This window comes from Cucumis sativus, chromosome 6, assembly GCF_000004075.3.
Source record: "Cucumis sativus cultivar 9930 chromosome 6, Cucumber_9930_V3, whole genome shotgun sequence".
In the NCBI taxonomy this organism is placed as follows: Eukaryota; Viridiplantae; Streptophyta; class Magnoliopsida; order Cucurbitales; family Cucurbitaceae; genus Cucumis; species Cucumis sativus.
The window spans coordinates 21,257,101-21,277,985 of NC_026660.2; the positions used below are offsets into that span (position 1 = coordinate 21,257,101).

General features: G+C 35.5%; 5 protein-coding genes across 8 annotated transcripts; 2 read left to right on the plus strand and 3 right to left on the minus strand.

Moving 5' to 3' along the window:
• The first annotated feature begins 1,433 nt into the window (after positions 1-1,433).
• LOC101217502 (UDP-glycosyltransferase 74E2) lies at positions 1,434-3,539 on the plus strand. The gene is made up of 2 exons (XM_004140192.3): positions 1,434-2,344; positions 2,692-3,539. Exons 1-2 carry the CDS (start codon positions 1,685-1,687, stop codon positions 3,448-3,450), a joined length of 1,419 nt encoding a protein of 472 aa, XP_004140240.3. The 5' UTR covers positions 1,434-1,684; the 3' UTR covers positions 3,451-3,539.
• A 1,625-nt stretch (positions 3,540-5,164) lies between these two features.
• On the minus strand, positions 5,165-8,943 carry LOC101217736 (protein trichome birefringence-like 42). The gene is made up of 5 exons (XM_004140193.3): positions 8,809-8,943; positions 7,476-8,063; positions 7,204-7,378; positions 6,939-7,123; positions 5,165-5,853 (listed from the first exon to the last, which is right to left on the minus strand). Exons 2-5 carry the CDS (start codon positions 7,892-7,894, stop codon positions 5,373-5,375), a joined length of 1,260 nt encoding a protein of 419 aa, XP_004140241.1. The 5' UTR covers positions 7,895-8,063; positions 8,809-8,943; the 3' UTR covers positions 5,165-5,372.
• On the plus strand, positions 8,870-10,372 carry LOC101206759 (phospholipase A1-IIgamma). The gene is made up of 2 exons (XM_004140064.3): positions 8,870-9,492; positions 9,568-10,372. Exons 1-2 carry the CDS (start codon positions 8,908-8,910, stop codon positions 10,177-10,179), a joined length of 1,197 nt encoding a protein of 398 aa, XP_004140112.1. The 5' UTR covers positions 8,870-8,907; the 3' UTR covers positions 10,180-10,372.
• Positions 10,298-11,191, minus strand: LOC101206994 (signaling peptide TAXIMIN 1). The gene is made up of 2 exons (XM_004140065.3): positions 10,734-11,191; positions 10,298-10,611 (listed from the first exon to the last, which is right to left on the minus strand). Exons 1-2 carry the CDS (start codon positions 10,841-10,843, stop codon positions 10,488-10,490), a joined length of 234 nt encoding a protein of 77 aa, XP_004140113.1. The 5' UTR covers positions 10,844-11,191; the 3' UTR covers positions 10,298-10,487.
• Positions 11,192-12,573: 1,382 nt separating this feature from the next.
• On the minus strand, positions 12,574-20,847 carry LOC101207410 (uncharacterized protein HI_0077). 4 transcript variants are annotated; one of them, XM_031887750.1, is made up of 7 exons: positions 20,300-20,847; positions 19,378-19,619; positions 19,205-19,301; positions 13,533-13,716; positions 13,351-13,420; positions 13,183-13,252; positions 12,574-13,062 (listed from the first exon to the last, which is right to left on the minus strand). In XM_031887750.1, the coding sequence occupies exons 1-7, from the start codon at positions 20,711-20,713 to the stop codon at positions 12,946-12,948; spliced, it is 1,194 nt and encodes a 397-aa protein (XP_031743610.1). In that variant the 5' UTR covers positions 20,714-20,847; the 3' UTR covers positions 12,574-12,945. The 4 variants fall into 4 exon arrangements, 3 of the variants coding, with proteins under 3 accessions (XP_031743610.1, XP_011657545.1, XP_004140115.1); XM_011659243.2 differs by having other exon boundaries at positions 13,351-13,432; positions 20,300-20,844; XM_004140067.3 differs by having other exon boundaries at positions 12,574-13,073; positions 13,351-13,432; positions 20,300-20,842.
• Between the last annotated feature and the right edge of the window lie 38 nt (positions 20,848-20,885).

Here is a 20,885-nt window from a genome sequence, read left to right on the forward strand (position 1 = left end):
ATGGATATATATGGTGTCGTAATGTTTGTTAAAACAAATATTAAAAAACGAAAAAAAAAATTATAAAATTCGATAACCCAACTCCACCCATTTTTTAGGTTTGGATTGAAAATGCTTTTCGGGTCATTCGGGTTGCCAACCCAATCAACCTGAAATTCTTTTAGGTTGGTTTCAAAATATCCCTTAATCCAATCCAACCGATTTACACCTTTATTAGAAATTGAAAACATTGTAAATTAATTAATTTAGATGCGAAGCAACTTAATTAAAAGAAAACACAAAGAAAGATATGTAAACATAAAGCACAGGGAAATTTGGTAAGATTTTATCACTTTTAAAAAATCTATCAGAATCTCCATTATATTTGCATTAACTTTTGTCATACTACATATACATGTAGAACAAATTCTCATGAAATATATCACAAACCATTCCAAAACTACAATTCAACTTTTTAAAAACTTCAATATAATAACCAGATCTGGATATTATTCAGTGCATATGTAGGAAAACTACATATTTGCTCAGCTCTATGCAACTGAAGATTGTTCAGTGCATGCATAGTACAATTAGAGATGTGCACTGCTATAATTTGGTATCACTAAATATTTGCACTTCTATGTAACTAGAGATTATTCAGTGCATAGTATGACTAGAGATAGCTTCGTTATGTATCTTGATACTACTCGATATATATGTAACTCGAGTTCACCTCTGCCGTGAAAATGAGATTTCTTTACTCAAGTAGGACGAGAGATACAAAAACAATTTATAGGTATGGTTTTTATTAGCGTACTTATGAAAAGTTATAAGTTTTTTAAGTTTTGTATTTGCTTATGATTTTCTTAATTATTGTATTATTCGAGGTTCCAACTTCCATGAGGGTTAAGATTTGTCCACTAGCTTAATTCAATTAGATTTTCGGACTGTTTTATTGTATTTAGCTATCATTGTTTTGTCTTGTTTCTCTCGTGTCATGTCAAATAGTTCGTGTCGTTGGACTATTGGAAAGGGATTCATAGAACAAGTTTGAAGGTTATTTACGATTTTCATCATAGTAGAATATATAGTTGTAGCAGATTTGACGTAAGTTTGGGGCAAATCAATATATTTCCTAGTGTCGTTCTTTTTTATTATTATTACTATCCTTTTTATTTGTTATTTTACGATCCACTATAATATGTGGAGTGAAAGTTTGAATTATAGTATAATTAGTTTATTATGCACTTATTTATATCTCGTTAAATTTTCTATACCGCAATTTTTTCAACTCAACATTACGTGGTAGAAAATCAAATCATCAACTTAAAGAATGGAAAAGTTTGTATATATTTTTATTCACTACGAGAACTATACTCAAATTAACAACTTATCGAGATAATCGAAAGCTTAATTGAAAACGAGGGAATATGGATTTTATGTAGTTTATGGAGGTACAAGACATGATCGACTGCATATTTTATATTAAGGACAAGATGTGTATATAACCTTATTCTAAAATATAAAGAAAGTGATAAACATACATAGGGAATGAAATTAGTAATACATATATCAACTGATTATAAAATGTTTGTTTTCACTTTCATATGATGTATTGTCTTAGCTCATTGCTATAGTTTTAAAAAGAGTCTCTCCAACTCCAAAACAAACACATCGTCTCTAGAGAGAGTTGTTTTAGTGTAAGATGGGAAGCAGCTTTGAAGAGATCAGAAAAGAGAATGGAAATGAAGTTCATGTGGTGATGATTCCATATCCAAGCCAAGGTCACATTAACCCACTCCTCCAATTTGCCAAATACCTCCACCATGAAGGACTCAAAGTTACAATGCTTACCATTTTAACCAACTCTTCCTCCCTTCATGACCTCCCTAATCTCACTATTCAAAATGTATCTCTCTTTCCATACCAAGGCACGGATCCCGAGACCCACCACGCTTCTTCGGAGCGTCGCCAGGCTTCCATTCGCTTGCATTTGACTCAACTTCTTACTCGTCATCGAGACCATGGCAATCCAATTGCTTGCCTTGTTTATGACTCTATCATGCCATGGGTTCTTGACATCGCCAAACAGTTTGGTGTTTTGTGTGCTGCGTTTTTCACTCAATCTTCCGCTGTTAATGTTATTTATTACAACTTTCATAAAGGGTGGCTTAGTAATGATGCATTAAAGGAGAGTTTGATTTGTTTGAATGGACTTCCGGGTCTTTGCTCTTCAGATCTGCCTTCTTTTGTTTCTGAGCAACACAAGTACCCAGCTCTTCTTAGCTTCTTAGCTGACCAATTTGTAGCAGTGAATGGTGCCCATTGGATCTTTGCCAACACATTTGATAGCTTAGAACCAAAGGTAACATCCCAAGTATCTACATATATTGTTACCTATTCATTGTTTTGTTCATATATTTAATTTTCATTTCATTTTTTTTTCTTTTGCTATATTATAAAAATATATCCCAAAACAACACTCTGAAGTGTTTTTGGGGGTAAAATTTTCATGGATGAAAAAAAATATGTATATGTTTATGTATTCCTCAAATGAACAAAATCTAGACAGATATTGAAATGATGAAAAATGGAAACCTATTGTAAAGAAGTTAAAGGAAATAGATTTAATTTAAAAATAACAAATGATAAGTTGAAGTTATGGTATCAAAATAGAGAAATTATATACATATGTATGTATGTATTTGTCAGGAGGTGAAGTGGATGGAAGGGGAGTTTGCAATGAAGAACATTGGTCCAATGGTTCCTTCAATGTACTTAGATGGAAGGCTAGAAAACGACAAAGATTATGGGGTTAGCATGTTTGAACCAAACAAAAACAAAGATTTGACAATGAAATGGCTTGATTCTAAGCACCACAAATCCGTCATCTACGTCTCATTTGGAAGTGGCGCTGAATTAGAGAAGGAGCAAATGGAAGAATTAGCATGTGCCCTGAAGAGAACCAACAAATACTTCTTATGGGTTGTTAGAGAATCGGAGGTCCATAAGCTTCCTCAGAATTTCATTGAGGATCATGAGGACGCAGCAGGTGATCAGAAAGGGTTGGTGGTAAATTGGTGCTGTCAGCTCCAAGTGTTGGCTCATAAATCAGTTGGATGTTTCGTTACGCACTGCGGTTGGAACTCGACCCTGGAAGCGTTGAGTTTGGGAGTGCCGTTGGTGACGATGGCGCAGTGGTCGGACCAGCCAACGAATGCCAAGTACGTGGAGGATGTGTGGAGGGTTGGGAAGAGGGTGAGATTAAGAGAGGAAGACAATGGAATGTGTAGAAGAGAAGAGATAGAGAAATGTGTGAATGAAGTTATGGAAGAAGGAGAAGTTGGAGAAGAAATAAGAAAGAGGTTGAGGAAGTGGAGGGAATTGGCAAAAGAAGCTATGGATGATGGAGGAACCTCTCATGCAAACATTATTCACTTTCTACAACAACTTCTTAACAAAACTAATTAATTTCCATCATTCCTGTGTATCAGATTTTAATAACACTAATTTTGTTATTATTTTTGTTAAGCTTCTATTACCATTCTGTTTCATCTTGTAATATTTTATAAATGCAATAAATTATAAGTTGATTGATTACCTTAATTATTTGTAACATTTTCAGAACTTTTGAATCACTTAATTCATTTTTTATATAAAAAAGAAAACCAAATTTATATTACTGAATGGGTATAGTTTCAAGTTGTAAGAAAGAGTTTTGGCTTTGCCCAAACTAACCTTCTATTTTACTGAACATAATTAATTCAATGGGAATGTACCATCAAAATCAAATAACAAATTTGAAAACCTATCAAAGCTAACTCCATAGGTCCATTTCCAGGCTTTGTCAAATTAAGTATAACTTAATATGGGTGTGGATCACCATACTCTGCCAAAATAAATTAATGGCATTTATGGTCGTGGTTCATCTTCATACATGGTTAAATTAAACCGAGGCAAAGAACTCTACTAGTCGGTATCCATATTTAGGCAAAATAAAATTATAGTTTTATGGTCGACTGTATATGAGCTAGTCTTCATACTTAGTCAAATTAGCTAATTGACTTCATAGCCGACCTAATTGGTTGGTCTTTATATTTGGCCAAATTAACTAAGGGTCAGTCTCTGCCCTTGGCCAAAATAAAATAATGACTTCATGAATGACCTTATGGGATTGGTCTCCTATACTTAGCCAAATTAATTAACTAATGACTTCATGGATGACTCTACTTATTGGTCTCCACACTTGGCCAAAACTTAACTTTGACGACCCTATGGGTCGGTTTTCACACTTGGCCAAAATTAACTAATGGCTTCATGGCCGTTTCTATGAGTCAGTCTTCACACTTTACAAACTTAATTCTTGGCTTTATGGCTAACCTTTATGTTGATCTTCATACTTGAGATTAATACTTAGCTTCATGGTCGATCCTATAAAACAGTCTCCATACTTAACCAACTTAGTTCTTAACTCCGTTGTCGACCCTTTGTGTGTTGGGAAATAATGTTGTCACTCTAAAAGATTCAATCTTGGAGTATGATTCTTCTTGTTTAGTAAAAGGGCAAATTTAAAAGATTCGATTTTGGAAAATAATGGACATACAATTTGGAACCTGGGGAAATTATCATGTTGAACGCATGGTGGAGAAGGTGAAGTTCATACGACCATGAGATCAAAGCTATACAGAACATGTAGCGTTATGGTTCAAATTGAAGTGTTTGATAACAAAATAGCTTTTGAAATACTTTTAAATTTTACTTTAAACTGATTTTATCAAAGAAAAGTTTGAATAAAAATGACTTTTTTTCAAACAAAGCATTTTTCTATGGTCAACTAAAACATGCTCTAGAATTACTAAAAAGATAAATCGTTTTACGTTTTGGAAATGGTTTAGAAGTTTGGTTCAAATCCATGAAGTACAAACACAGATATGAGTACCAGATGCTGATAAGATATTACATAAGGTCAATTACTAAAAACTAGAATACATATATATATTTTGATGATATGTTCTTACTAAAATGAATATGTTCTTTGCTAAAACGAATCTAAGAATTTTATGTAAAGATACTAAGTACAATACAAAAAGCACTATTGAAATACAATAGTTCATAGAATACAATAATAGAAAAGATCTATGGCAACCACCATAGATCAAAAAGAAGAAAACTACAGAGAGAGAGGTACAAAGATAAAACAAAGAATTGAATTTCATTGATACTGTTGAAGATATTCAAGTGGATTGTTTTTTACGTGGCTTTGTAGGGCCACAGGCGTGAAGATGATGATTAAAAAGGTTCAACCAATCTAAAATAGCTATGCCAAATCGCGTATCAATTATATATCTAAAGGGTATTTGGGAGTATCAGTTGGTAGTACTGATCGAGACTTATTAATGGAAGTCTGACACAATAGTAGCATACAAGAGCCTGTTCCAAGTATCAGGCAAACCAGGCAAACACCAATGGCTGCAATCAGCAATGATCTCTTCTTTTCTCTGCTTTGTTGCTACCCAAAGCTTTCCTTGCTTTTTTGCATAAATTGATGGATGTGCATCTCTTCTATACTGGGATAGTTTTGTTATGTTCAAATACTTTACTGGGGTTTTCATTCTCTTCATTGTTCTCTCGAATACTTCAGTTAACGACTCAGGGAATATCTTTTGGTAGGACTCGTCGAAGAACGGTTCGGTTTCGTTGTAGCACCATTGCTTCCCCTTGTGTTCTGGGGATATACTTCGAAAGAAAACTGCTGTTTTATTCGTATCCACATTCTGATCAATCCAATTTGACCAGGTTTTCATGGCTGCCTCAAGTGCTAACTCCATCTTCATTGTTGCTATCATCTTCCCATCATGATGAAAGTAGTCCCATCTGCAAAATTTGTCTCTTAAGTTAATCATTTGGTTTCTCAAAGATGAAATGAAATCTTCTTCTACATCAGAAGCATTTGGCTTTGATTGCTTAAACAACTCAGATTGAATGGTACAGTTATGTAGGATAAGTTTTAGACTAAAATACCTCTAAACTATGTACTTCCTGTCAAGCATATCCTTGAACCTTACAAAACTTCAAAAATATGCTTAAACATAATAAAAGATTTTTAAAAATGTTAAAAATACTCTTACTATTATATGAACAAAAACAATCAATACCGTCTTACTCCGTTGTTTTCCCTCTTCCTTCTCTTCCTCTTATTCAAGACTCAATACTCTCTTACATACTCACACTTTTGTTAAATTTTTTATATTCTTCTGTCTCTAAATAAATAAATAAAATTGCACACTTCATGACTTAGAGGCATAAGAGCTATAATAAGAAGAGAATAATAGAAGCACTAAAGAATTTTAAGGACTTGAATTTTCCTTTTTATTGTTTTGTTATGCCTGGAAGGGAGATTTTGAGTTTCGAATTTTGTAAGATTTTATGTTTTGATTCAAATTCTATGTTTTTGTTTTTTCTTTCTTTGTTGCTTTTCTTTTTTCGTTCAAAAAATTGGTATAAGAATTAAAAAAAATAGAAGAAAAATGAGTATCCATATTATTTTTAAAAAAATGAGAGATATCTATATGATTTGTTTAAAATCGTTTATGTTTTAACTTCAAACAAATTTTATCATCATACTAACGATAATAATATATATATTTTTAAATTTAGAGTTATTTTTGTAACTAGCCATCAACGGTTTCTATTCGTAGATTAATAGTATGTGTACTCTTAACTTTTCTTAAGTTTAATGGTAGTTTTAAATATTTCAAAGTTAGAAAGTATTTTTGAAATGAACTATTTCCATCTAAAACTAACACGATAAAGATATTTTCAAACTTTATTTGAAAGTTTAATTTAAAAGTATCTTTTGAAACTTTTGAAAGTTCAAGAGTATTTTTTCAGACACAAAATACGAAATTCAATGAGACTTTTTTTATATATAATTTAGCAAATGTTTGATAGGTGCTTACGCTTGCAACTTTCCCTGATGCACCCACCAATGACCAGTATTGAACACCATGATATTTGCACCATACCATTTCTTTGACATAGCTGAGAGTTTGTCAAGCTCCAATATTCTAGCACCATTTTCCTCGTCGACTTTTAGTTCGACGAGAAATGGACTCCAGAAAAATTCCACAGAACAATTGTATTCCTAAGATTATCATAGGCACTGTTACTTCAAACTCACAGTATAGTATCTGAAAATGTGACATGAAAAAGTTTAGCTAATACCTTTGCTCTGAAGATCTTGTAGCTGCCACTTTTTACATCAACATAAACCTGAGAAGGAGGTAAAGCAGAATAGAGAAGACAAGCAAGAGATTCCCATTGGTTTCTGTTAAGTGAGTCCCCAACTATGATCACTCTCTTTCCTCTTAGCTTCTCTAACATATCTTTGCCATCAAACCTGCAAAGTTCATGATTAAACGAGTCCACTTCAATTCCACAAGAATGAAATGGAAGTAGAAGAGAAATTGAAGTGAAGAGCTGATCTTTAAGCTCACCTGGGCACCTTGCACCCAGTGACTTCCCAGTTCAACTTCTCGTAGCCAAAATCTCGCCGGCCGTTCCTTCGACAGCTAACTTGGTCACTAAGAAATGGACACTTAGTTTGATCATAGAGAGGACTTGCCTTGGGATCATAAACCCATTTGCCATCAAAGATGTTGCAGCTTTTCTTCTCATGTTTATCATCCTCACTGAGAGGAAGTGAAGTATCATTGGGCTGCAACTGAATGCTAGCTGCAACATAGTAGTCAACAAGACTGAATGAAGATGACACCGATGAGGTCGAGCTTCGAAAAGTTAAGAAGTTCAGGGTCTCATGGTCTTGACTAAGCAAGAACACCAGAATGATAATGCTTGTGAGGCATGTAAATGTGCAAAGCTTCCATCTCTGATTAATGAAAAAGCTATTGTCCATGGCTTGATACCTTTACTTCCCCTTCCCACAAGCAATAAGAAGTGGGGCAATTATAGTTGGCACTACGAGTTTGTAAGAAGTGGGAAAGTTTTGGTCAAAAATGCCCGAATACTCTATGAGAATTTGCATCCCACTTATGAAATATTGATGGGCGGTCGCTTTTAGATGCCTAAAAACATGTAATATTTGAAGCCAAACGTATTAATAATGGCCATTTTTAAATACTTAGGTGCCTGAGATTATGTCAATATCAAAAAAGAAAAACATATTATCTGTGAAGGTTTTAGAGAAAGTAGTAATAGAGTGGTTGACTAAAACCAATTGAACAATAACTGCTCAAACACCAGCAAATAGCACAAGATTTAGGTAAAGCTTATCTCCTCAGCTCCACTCTCTGATGTGGTTGGTGCATAGTTAGATACAACAAACTTAAACAGTTATCTTTAAAGGCATGGTTTACTACTTGCTTCCTCTGCCTTGTATGTCAAGTTTTCAACTAACCCTACTATATAGCAGCCTCGACTTTCATTTAAGAAACAGGTGAAAGGGGTTAATCATCTTTTCAACCTTATTTTTTGGTTTGAAAGTTTAAGGTATTTTTTTAAAAACGGAGACTAACGTTTTTTCATTGATGAAATAAGAAGAGACCTTTGCTCAAATTACAGAGATTCAAGAAATGCTCAAAAACAAAAGTGATCATGAAAGATGAGCAAGTGGTGTATAAACAATTATAGTAAGTTCCTCAATGTTGTTTAGCTAATTTTAGGGATCATTTGCAGACGTAAGTTTCAGGTGAGAGCATGGAGAATCAATCACCGATCTAATTCTAACAATGTTAGCCACCTACCAATAATGGATGAAAATGATGATCTGAAAACATGGCGTTTTTGGTGCCTTACTTTTTTGTTACCTACCTCAGACACGTTTTGTGCCATAATTTGTTGCATTATGTACTTTAGAGAACAGAGAATAGAAACACAGTTACAACCGGAGGGAGTAGGCACGTCTGAGAAATGATAGGTAACATAGCTACTAGATGGAGGTTGCTCAGTGGCGAGGATAACTGGAAGAACCTCTTAGACCCTTTGGACATCGATCTTCGACAATACATTCTTCACTATGGAGATATGGCACAGGCAACATATGATAGTTTCAACTCGAACAGGTTGTCAAAATTTGCTGGCGACAGCCATTTTTCAAGGAAGAACCTCTTCTCCAGAGTTGGTTTAGCTATTGCCAACCCCTACAAGTATAATATCACCAAATTTCTCTATGCAACATCAGGGATTGAAGTTTCAGAAGCGTTTTTATTAAGGTCTCTATCAAGGGAAGCATGGAACAAAGAGTCCAATTGGATAGGGTACATTGCTGTGGCGACCGATGAAGGAAAGGCTGCACTGGGAAGAAGGGACATTGTAATTGCTTGGAGAGGAACAATACAAGCATTGGAATGGGTTAATGACTTTGAATTTCCTCTTGTTCCTGCCGACAAACTATTTGGAGCATCTAATGATTCTAAAGTTCATAAAGGCTGGCTTTCCATTTACACTTCTCAAGATGCTCGATCACCGTTTAACACAAACAGTGCAAGACAGCAAGTGAGTTGCTAACTATATTCTCTCTCTATATATATATATATATCACTAACTATATTCTATCATCTAAATGATCAGGTTCTATCTGAAATTGAGAAGCTACTAGAAGAATTTCAAGATGAAGATATCAGTATAACTATAACAGGACATAGTTTAGGTGCTGCCCTTGGAACCTTGAATGCAACAGACATTATTGCAAATCAGATCAATAGGGGGAAAAAGCAACCGCAGAAACCCTGCCCTGTTACAGTCTTTTTGTTTGGCAGTCCACATGTAGGAGACCGCAACTTCAGAAAGACTTTTAACTCCATGAATGAGCTTCATCTGCTGCGAACTCGAAACAAGGCCGACATAGTACCGGATTACCCACTGACGGGTTATGCGAAAGTTGGAGAGGAGCTGATAATTGACACACGAAAGTCAGAATACTTGAAGAGTCCCGGAGGTTTCAAGAGCTGGCATTCTTTGGAGGCTTATCTACATGGGGTGGCAGGAACACAGGGAAATGAAGGTGGATTCACGTTAGAAGTGAAAAGGGACATAGCACGTGTGAACAAAGCTTTGAATGCTCTCAAGGAAGAGTATTTAGTGCCTGAATCATGGTGGTGTGCTCAAAACAAAGGAATGGTACAAGATGCTGATGGCTTTTGGAAGCTGGATGATCATGAGACAGACGAGGAAGAGCCTTAAGAACTGTTTTCTGTCATGTTCACCCATAAAAGCACAATAATTTACATAGAATTTCTATCCTAGTAGCCTCACAAATCATAAAACCAATCTCTAGAGAATAAAATTTGCATTCCAGAAATATTGTAAAACAGAACATCAATTCTATATTGATTATCGACGAAATAAACAATCAATGGAAGGCTATTACAATGAAGCAAAGAACACACAAAGCTTCATATTCATATCAAATGTAAATCTCACACAAACAAGGTAATCTAATTACACACTATAATGCTTCTCCCACTTTCCTCTTTGATAAATATGAACAATCAACAAGGAATCTGAGAGGTGAACCACTCCATGACATGAAATGGGGCTTTGATCAGCTCCAAAGCAAGCTCCACTATCACCGTTAAGCACAAACAACAAGGACATATGCAAGTAAGCGTCAATCTGCATCCAAAAAAACCACAGAAAACAGAGATAAATGGAAAGAAAACAAATTAAAAAGAAAGAAACAAACCAAATCAGAAATACCCAGAAGCTAAAAATTAAAAAAGTTTCGAGAAATTTACCCCACAATCCATATAATTACGCCGATAATGGAAAGGATAAGAGAAACGAAAGCAAAAGGCAAGCCAAGCAAGAAGCCGAGTGGCCTACAATCGCCATCTCCACAACACATATCTTCTGAATTTTGGGTTGATCGAATGAATCCCTTTGCTGAAAGAAGAAAAACGATGCTGAGAAATCAAGAAGAATGTGTAACAGATGGGTTTTGTGTTTGTGAATGCGATTCTTTTGTGTTGGTTATATATATTTTAATGAATGGGTTTTGGAGTTTGGACCAAAAAGTGTAGAGATAAACAGAGTATAATTGACTTTTGGACAAAGGAAGTCTTAGATGACGACGGAAAGGTTTGCTTTTCCAATACAAAATTTCATTATATAATCAAAATTTTGTATTTCCCAAATCAAACTTCTCAATGTCAATGATACAGAGTGGTTAGAGCTCAGAGTTAGAATAATCATCTTCTCTTTCTTTTTCTTATACGATTTAAAACTCTTTTTTAGAAGCATGTGATCTTATATCTAATATTCTCTTTTCTTTGTATGAAAAAATAAAGAACCACGTCGACTTTTTTATACAACATATCGATGTAAGATTGGACGTTTGAGCATCTTTACAACGTCGACCACTCTATTGGCATACACACACTTGAGAGAGAGAGAAGAGCAAGAACAAGAGAATAAGTGAGGAGAGGTTGAGAGGAAGAGTGAGTTGCCAATTTGTGACATAAAATTTAGAAAATAGATAGAATATTATTTCAACTCAATAATTAGGGTCACGCAAGAAGATGACAGATATTGATTTAGTGATTTATAATATATGTTTTGGACTACTCCATTGATTTGAGTAAGAAAAGGAAGACATGATTCGTACACTTGGAGATTTAAGAACACTTGAACAAGTTTTTGCTTTGAAAAGTAAGAGTCAGAATGAATTAATTATAATATCTTATAGATTGGTGCAAACTCAAAATTTATATTATTTATGAAACTGAACCAATTAACCATTGATCTTGTTGGTTCGATTTTTTTTTCTTCGAATATATTTATTTAGGTTAAATTGCAAGACTAGAACTTTAAAATATATTCTATTTGATCAATTTTCAGGAGGACCTAATAAATTATAAAAAAATTTAAATTTGATATTTAATAGGTTTCTAACTGACCTAGTTCTTTCACTTGAAACCCAAAATTCAAATCTTTCTCTTCACATACATTGGGAGAATGTATTTTATTTTAAATATACATAAATTTGGTTTATGCAAAATCACAGATTAGTAAGCAGTCTTATGTAGAAAAAAGGAATAAATGTGGGAGAAAGTTTCTGTTGCACCAAACACAGAAAAGGCCATACCTTTTTATGGCCCATTCATTACATTTCAAATCATCAAAAAGGACAAACTTTATTCGAGAGAAATTTCCAAAATCGTGTGCAATAACAAAAGTGAGGCTCATAATTCAAAATAGGTTTCTTCTCTAAATAAATATCTAGAAAAATTGATAATTCAAAATAGGTTTCTTCCCTAAATAAATATCTAGAAAAATTGATAAGTCAAAGGTATGTATTTCTAGACTAGGATAACCTTCTGACCTTACATTTGGATGTCAAGAAAATTCGTAAGATATTAAATTTTAAACAAGTGGTCATCATAGATTAAGTGCGTCCTTCTAAGCTCGTTTATCAAACTTAACGTTCTTTCTTTGTCACTAGATCAAACACGACGGTTTGGAGAAAGTAAGCAGTCAAAGTATTGAAGTTTCAAAAAGGAGGATGATACATACACCAAATTATCATTTTAAAAGTCGATAGTTCGTGTCAGGACGCATCCATTCAAATCAGTTTCATAACGAAGACTATCATCCACAGGGCAAATAGATTATTTCAATTCCATGAACTGAATCAAAAGAGTTTCTAAGTTGTGCTTTTTTTTCATATCTTTCGTATCAAAACTTACTGATTGAAACAATGGGATGATTTAAGGATACCTCAGGCAGTTCAACATTAGTAGAGAGACCAATATGTGTTGTTGATCTTGAATTTTTTATGACTAAGATAAAACAGAACACCAACTATACACGACTATACTCCTTAAAAAGATGGATCTAGAGATCGTCAAGCAGTTCTACATCCTGGGGACGAAATCATGCTCTTAATCTTGAAGCTGAGATAAAACAGGATACTAACCATACAAAACTGTGCTCCAGAATCATTAAACATTATCTCAGGCCCACGAAGCACGTTACAAAAACACCGGATGATGGTGAATAACACCTCATTCTGAAGGCCCATGCAAACTGGAGTTCTTGCACTCCATGGATATTACTGAAGCAAGCCTGTCGTAAACCTGAAATATCAGTGATACCAAAATCTTACTAATGAAAAAAAAAAAACGCATGTACATGGTTCACACAATTACAGGCATGTTACAAGAAGTTAGATTAATGATTATGTACCACAGATAGCTGTTCATTTTTAGTGTCTCCACTCAACTCGTCCTGTACATTCGTGTTTGATATGTCATACCTATAAAGTGTGAGCAGTAGTATAATGGTTCATAAAAGCTGCAGAAGAGTTGGGTAAAGAAAAATTCCGACTGTAAACTAGATGGGAAGTTTTCATACCAATCACGTGGAAGGCCAGCTTCATCTCGAGCTGAATAATTGAAAGGCCCTTTTAGTTCCACACTGTATTCTTTTAACAACTCTGCGTTAGTGCCACCAAAGATGTTATCCAGTAATGCAAGCTCTAGGACTTGTATCATTTTAATGAAATAGTACAAACTGAAGTAATGACGGATATAAACCTTTAAAAGTTGAGCATGGAGCACGTTCCATTTTCTGACAGACTAGGACAAACCAGTAGACACCAACAGCTACATGTGCAACTTCTTCATCAGCAATTTTAGCTACAATATCAGATGTTCTATGATCCCCGAAGCCAACTAATTTTTTCACTAGTCGAGGCCCAGCATCGAGTCCTCTAGCCTCCTACACAATGTGCGATATTAAATACAAATATGTGCCTTTAATACAAGAAAAGTGATAACCAGAACGAGATAATATACAATTTATTGGAATAGACAAACATAAAATAAATACAAGTTTCTAGCTAAAGTGAGTTTAAGGTAATTTGGCATGGCCTTCCTCCTAGAGCTTGGATGTTTGATTCCCACCTTACAGTTGTTGTATTAAAAAATAAAATTAAATAAACAACCAAGTTTTCAAGCCCTTTTAGAGACGCTTGGTAGTGGAACTATACTCCAAAATCTGCTTGATTGCTCATCTGCTCGTATCCTGTAACCCACTCCATTTGTATCATTAATCAATATTTCCCCTCAAAGCAACATCAATGACCAAGAGAAATTTTTTCTTTTTCAATCCATTTGATCAGATTTAACCAAAAGATGTTCAGGTTAACCAAAAGATGTGCCAGGCATCAAAACAACAAACGTTCTAGGAGAATACACGTAGTCAGTCTTCCAATAAAGATTCCACTCCAATGGTGAATGTAGACATAAAAGGTTAAATGAAATTTGTGTGAATTTGGTCTTTGAGTTTTAAAAAATGTCTAATAGGTCCCTAAACTTTCAGTTTTCTCTCATAAATCCCCGAACTTTCAATTTTGTGTCCAACAATTCCATGAACTTTTAATTTCATCCCTAATCGATCCTTGAACTTACAATTTTTGGTTTAATAGGCCCCAAAAAATTCGAGAGTTTTTAAAAAATAATTGATTGAATAGATATAAATTTAAATTTGTATCTAATAGAATCTTAAACTTTATTTTTGTATCTAATAGCAAAAAAATCGTCTTTCTTTTTTTTTTTTTTTGTTAAGAAATAGAGATTAATATATATAAATCAGCATGTTGAAAACAGTCAAAGTGCGAGGGGTTGAGGACCCCTCCCCCTAACAAAAAAACTAAACAATAAGCACCTTCCAGTTGTTAATAATCATGAGAAGGCCGTAATTACAAAATAACTTTGTGTAGTTTGTACACCACCAAGAAGCCGTATGCTTCACAAGAGCCCAAAAATAATCAAAAGAGCTAAACTTATAATTGAACACCCTACTATTTCTTTTATTTCAGAGATGCCACAAGAGAGCATGGGTTGCACAACTCCACAAATTTTTTCCTTTTTTTTCTTTTCTGCAGAAGTTGCCCCGTACAAACCCCCCATCATCCATTCATCGACCCAATGGGAGACAACCATCCAACCAAAGCAAACTTAGCAATTAAAGTCCCATAAAAGCTGTTCCCATTCTTTCATCTGACTCTTTTCTTACTAATGTTCATCTCAGTTAATTCTTTCAAGCCTCCTTAGATCTTTACAACCATTTGTGATGTAATAAGTAGAACAAGATAAGATAGTTTAAACAGTTAACCATTATAACTGTTTTTGTAACAACCTTCCTATAACTACCTTGTAACAAGCTCTCAAGATTCTTAATAAATACCCCATCTCTTAGCCTTTGAAGGCAGAGAATTCATTTGGAAAATACATCCAATTTTGAATTACATCAGTTTGTTTCCCCCAAAAAACCCTTCTGATTTCATTCCAGCCTATTTGTTAATTTTCTTCCACTTCTTTCTATGATCTCATTTAAGGTAACCAACTCTTCAACTTTCAGCCATGCTTATGATGTCATTAGCATCCACCCTTTCCACTTCCTTTAGGTTTGAATTTGACAGTTCCTCTTCCATAGTATTTTCAAAAGCCATTTCTTCTAGTAATCCCGTCCCTTCGCTTCCCTCCCTTTCCTCCACGCCGGCTATTCATCTTCATCTTTATACTGCTCAGACTTTATCTCTCCTAAATATCCCAATCTCAAAGCAACATTGAATGAAGAAATTTTATGCATTCTTTCAGTTCCCATAGCCACATCTGAAGGAGTTCCATGAATTTTTGTACTCTTTCAAGCAGCGATCTCAATCATCAAGTCACCACAACTTGCAGTTGCAGTGAACAACAAATCTCCCATATTTTGAATGCTCGATGGATGCTTCAGCAGGGACTAATAAAAAAAATCCTTTTAATTTCTAAACTGGCTTCCAAACAATCAATCATAATAGTAGTTCAATGAGCCCATATCATAAATCCTCCACAATTATCCTTCAAATATCAGCTCCTTCCGTGACAATTGAGGTATTCCACCTCAATTTGATTCAACCTTCATAACTTGGAAAGTTGAAATTACCTCTACATTTTCATGCTTCTGTGCATTCCAACTTTCAAATTCAAGAGAAAGCTTCCTCATTTTATTTCGTCCTTCATGCTTGCAAAAGAATCAACCTCTTCCTTGATCCTTACAAGAACATTGGAGCAAGGCCATGTCAACAAGAAATGGGTTTGACATACAATTGCTTTGATCTCTCTAAGTTTTGGTGATCATAATCATTACAATGGCAATGCCCCACTCTATATCTTCGATATTCCATCCTTTCTCTGAGCTTATCCCTTTTTTTATTTCCTTATTGCTTTTACCCAATAATACTTTTTTCCCAGTTCATCAAATTTCTTATCCCAATTGTTGATGCCACGAGTGGGTTCAAACACTTAAGTGGCTCCAGGATTTCACTCAAGCTTTAGTCTACTCCCTTCACCTTGGCTGCTAAGGTGACATACTCTTTTTTCAATTTCTACACCATGTAAGGGTACCTATTTGATATACAATGATCTGCCCCCAAGCAGGTTCACTTAGGATGGTGATCTCTATTGAACTCATAACATGCATCCTAACTTGCCTCCAATCATGCACATTTGATTTTTTTATCTCAGTAAAAATAACATGCCTGAGTAATGTCACATTTATGAAAAAGAAATTTTCATTAGGTGAAACTATAGACAAATTAGCACGCGCAACTGAAAACAATTTAAAACTTTCAAACATTTCAAGACCAACTCAGATGCCTTATTTCTATATACTGCAACTTGGCTTTCATCTTTAGCAAATCTAGAAACCAAAAGAACCTGTAGGGTCCATCTGTGCTCAGGTTGTCACCCATGGACATTCTTTAAAGTCATGACAGTCTTCGCACAATGTGTACTCATTGACTTCAAGATGTTTCAAACATTCAACAAGCTTGTAGTCATCCTCGTGGTCACTATCTATCTAGATGACCTCAGGTCTTATCTCTGAGTCTCGTGTACGAGAAACCTGAAGTAACTGTTCTCTCGATCTGAGGGTTACATTGTCAAAGTTCTGTTGCACCAAAACTTGAGTTTGGACTTTGATTGCAACCCTCAGCTGAGTGATCTTATGCTTTAGTGAAAAGAGATTGTCTTGCAGGCATGCTTATATTTGCCTTGACGACGCCTTGTAGCAACATTGAGTCATTGCCACTCGAGTCACTTTCCTTTTGAACTTGTTTTCCTAAAGTTTCGAACGAGGCTTCTAAGATAGCAATCCTTTCCTCAAGTTGAAGAAGTTTAGGGAAATTTTGTGGTTGTGTCAAAAGCAATTTGGTAACGAATTTCCCTTTTGAGACATCTATCCTCTTCTCCATCGATCCTGGTCCTATATTTTGGGATTCTTTGACCCCTTCATCTACCAGAGCCTTTCCCTTAACCTGATCTCGGAGAACAAAAGTGGTAACTTTATTTTCTAGTACCAACGAATTTTTCCTTTGCTGCTCCCATCTTGGACTACCTTGGGGTACTTCCTCGGCTACCCTAGCCACGACTTCTATGACGGAGCTTGGATGCCTAAGTAGCTCCAAGATCTCTGTTAGATCTTGGTCCATTTCTTTCACCTAGTCCACTAAAGCAGCATAGGCATAGTCATTAATAGGTTTCTCCGTCAGCTGACAAATTTCTATCAACGTGTCATTTTGATCTCATACAAGTGTCCTTCTCAGATGGTGTCATAACAAGGTTCATCACCGACATCTTTTGCTAAGTTTTGGTGATCCATCATGTTACTCATAGTAACGACTTAGATTCTCAGTAGTAGGCACAACAAAAATCGTTCCCACAAACAGTGTCAATTGTTGATGCCAAAGATCGCACCAACAATAAATTTTTATTACGGGGGAAGATCGTTCAAGTGTTTGCAAGACAAAAGAGATTAAGCACTGATGTGGTGTCTGGCCACACACACTTCGATGCTCAAACCAGTATTGAGTTTGTGAGTGATTAAAGAATAGGAAATAGTAGGGTATTTTTCAGAGTACCTTTGACAAATGTCTTAGTCGTTTATATAGGTAAAAAAGTGTAACAGCCATTTGAGCACATAACTGCACCTCTTGAAAGTTTGGAATGGTTGAGCCAACACTCTTTAGACGATTATATCATCTATCTAGGTGCTTTAATGTGCACCACCCATTCAAATCTTAAATATCACATTTATGAACCGTATGTTGTCTATCGCTCAACCTATGAGAATCTTAGCTCGACCTTTGAGCCCTCCTCTATCGCTTGACCTTTGAGCTCTTCAACTATAGCTCGACTCATGAGCTCCTCAATTTTCCTTTATAGGTCAGCCTCTAAGCTCTTCTTTATAGAGTGACCTCTGAGCTCCTCAACTCTAGCTTGACCTATGAGCCCCTTAGCTCTCCTTTATAGGTCAATCTTTTAGCTCTTCAACTATAGCTCGACTTATGAGTTCTCTCTTAGCTCCTCTGAGCTCTCCCCTAGGTTCTTTTAAGCCCGGCTCTATAGCTCAACCACCGAGCTCTCTCTTCGCTTCTTTGAGCTCCATTAAGCTCACCTCATAGGTAACCAAACTCTGTCTAAGCTTGCTTAGGCTCTCCCATGGGTTCTCTTAAGTAGGCTAAACTTCACCAACAACACAAATAGTTCCTGATTTCGTTTGGTCACCCACCATCTAGGCAAAGGTTGTTTAGGCTGTTGTTCTCTGGGTTATCCATCGTGGTTCTTCACCATTTAGAAATTTTACTTCTCCTATCTAGTCATAATCCCCACAATATAGCTCTATAGTGTCATTAAACTTAAACAGGTATCTACAAAAAGCAAAAGTAAAAAAATCTCTTACATCAAGAAGAAAGGTCTTATACGACCAAAAGATGCCCTAATGAGCTGTTCAAATGTTTACAAAGTACATTCACCAAAGATAAAAGTAATCACCATATTTCCACTCTACTTACTCAAAAGACACCAACTAAAGGGAGAAGGTAAAGCCATAAAGGTATCTTGTAGTTCAACTTAAGCCCAAAAACTAATTGAGTGAGGGGAGTAATTGATTAGTATACCATTTCCTTATGACGAAGGCCAAAACGCATGCCTAATCAAAAACATAAGGGGTGGAGCTTGAATAAGCGAAGCAAGCCTAGAGCAGCAGCCTATTACTTACTACACTACATTTTGAAGATTGCATTCTCTTAAGAACTGCTTAAACCTTCCACTTTCACATATTGCATTCTAGATAATCAAAATCAGAATAATGAAAAATTGAAGGGATTCAAGCATTGTATAAAGAAACAAATAACTAACCACAAGCATGAACACAAATTTACCTGGACAAGCGGTATTGCTGCCAAGCGTGCAGCTACATTGTTGGATGATTTCTCACACTCCCTCCAAAGCAAATTATGAGCAGCCATATCTCCATATCTTGTAGCAAAGCAATCAAGGTGAGTAACAACGAATAAACATCAACTATTACACCCAAGGTTTATGATCTCCTCACTTGAAACCAAGTTCAGCAAGTCTCTGTGAACACCACATAAAATGGCGACTCTCATCATCAGCAACATGAGCAAAGTCAGCAAAAAAACCCTCCCCAAGAACATCACTGAAGAGAGAAAATCGAACGACAGTGTCCCATGCCAAATCAATTGCATTAAGCTCAACATGAGCAAGATTGTGTAACATATAAGCATTCAGAGGTAATCCTGAGTTTTTAGGAGCCGGAATTTCCTTTGGAGAGACCTGACAAACGATTAAAAGACAACTTAATAAAATATTTTTTCATTCTTCTCCATGAAAAAAAAGTATACTATTTAAAATCAAAAACTTCATCTGAACAACTAATGGCATGTTTCGGAGTAATTTTCAAAATCACTTAAAAATGCTCAAGATCATTCCAAAATAAATTTTAGTAGTATGAAAAATATATTTAAAAGTGTAAAATTAACAATTGAACTGCGTATTTTCACTCCAACATACCATAACTCAAAAGCAAGAAGAGATGGAAAGAACAATTCTCCGAATAAATGATTGAAATTGTTAGTGACAGTGAACCCTCCACATATCTCCCGCCACGGTATGATACTGTCCACGGCATAAACTCTTATAGCTTTGCTTTTGTTTTCAATCCCAAGAGCAAAAGTAATGTTGGCCGCATACCAAGGGAGATAGTTATCATCATTTTATACCCATTATGATCCCTTTATCCAATCAATGTGAAACTATGGTCAAGAAATACATTAACACGGAAGATTTCAAAAAGGTGATTACTGTTTCTATGAAATGATCTAATCACAATAACTGATCAAATTCATAACCCCGTGCAAGTTCAACATCAAGCAAACAAAATAGCAGTTTCTTCGAAGAATTGAATCAAACATTTTCCATAGACAAAAACATCCACCGGAAAATAGAAAACAAACCAATTTCGGCAACGAAGGTCGAGCAGGATGAGAAGGAGCTTCGAAAACGCCAATGGGAAGACCTTCCTGAGACCATCTGGAGTAAGCAAGATGAGAGAGTTTGGATTTGGTTAAAGGGTCACTTGTAGAGAGAACCAATGCACCCAATTCCGCAAGAGACGAAGCCGATTCGATTCGGCTATCAAAGAAAACCCCAGTTGATGAAGATTCAAGCAGAGGCTCTGGTCCATTGGGTCCCCAGAATCGATTCTCATTAAGGGGACTCTGTTTCCAAGCTTTGAGACCAGACCAAGGCGTGTATTGAAGAGAAGAAGAGGAACTTAGGTTGAGGGTTTGAGAATGGAGATGGGGAGAGGACGAAGAGCGAAGAGTAGGCCATAAATGTAGAGCCTTGAGTTGAAGACGCTGTATCATTCTTCCTTCAGCGCCAAAATTTCTGTGGTCATGCTCATATCTATGGCCAAATTGAGATGGAGAAACCAACTTTGTAGCTTTGAGCTAAGTTCCTTTCAACTTCTAACCTTGGTTGAGCTAAACTTTTGTGGAAAGTGACATTCAATCCCTATTCCATTAGTTATCATAAAAT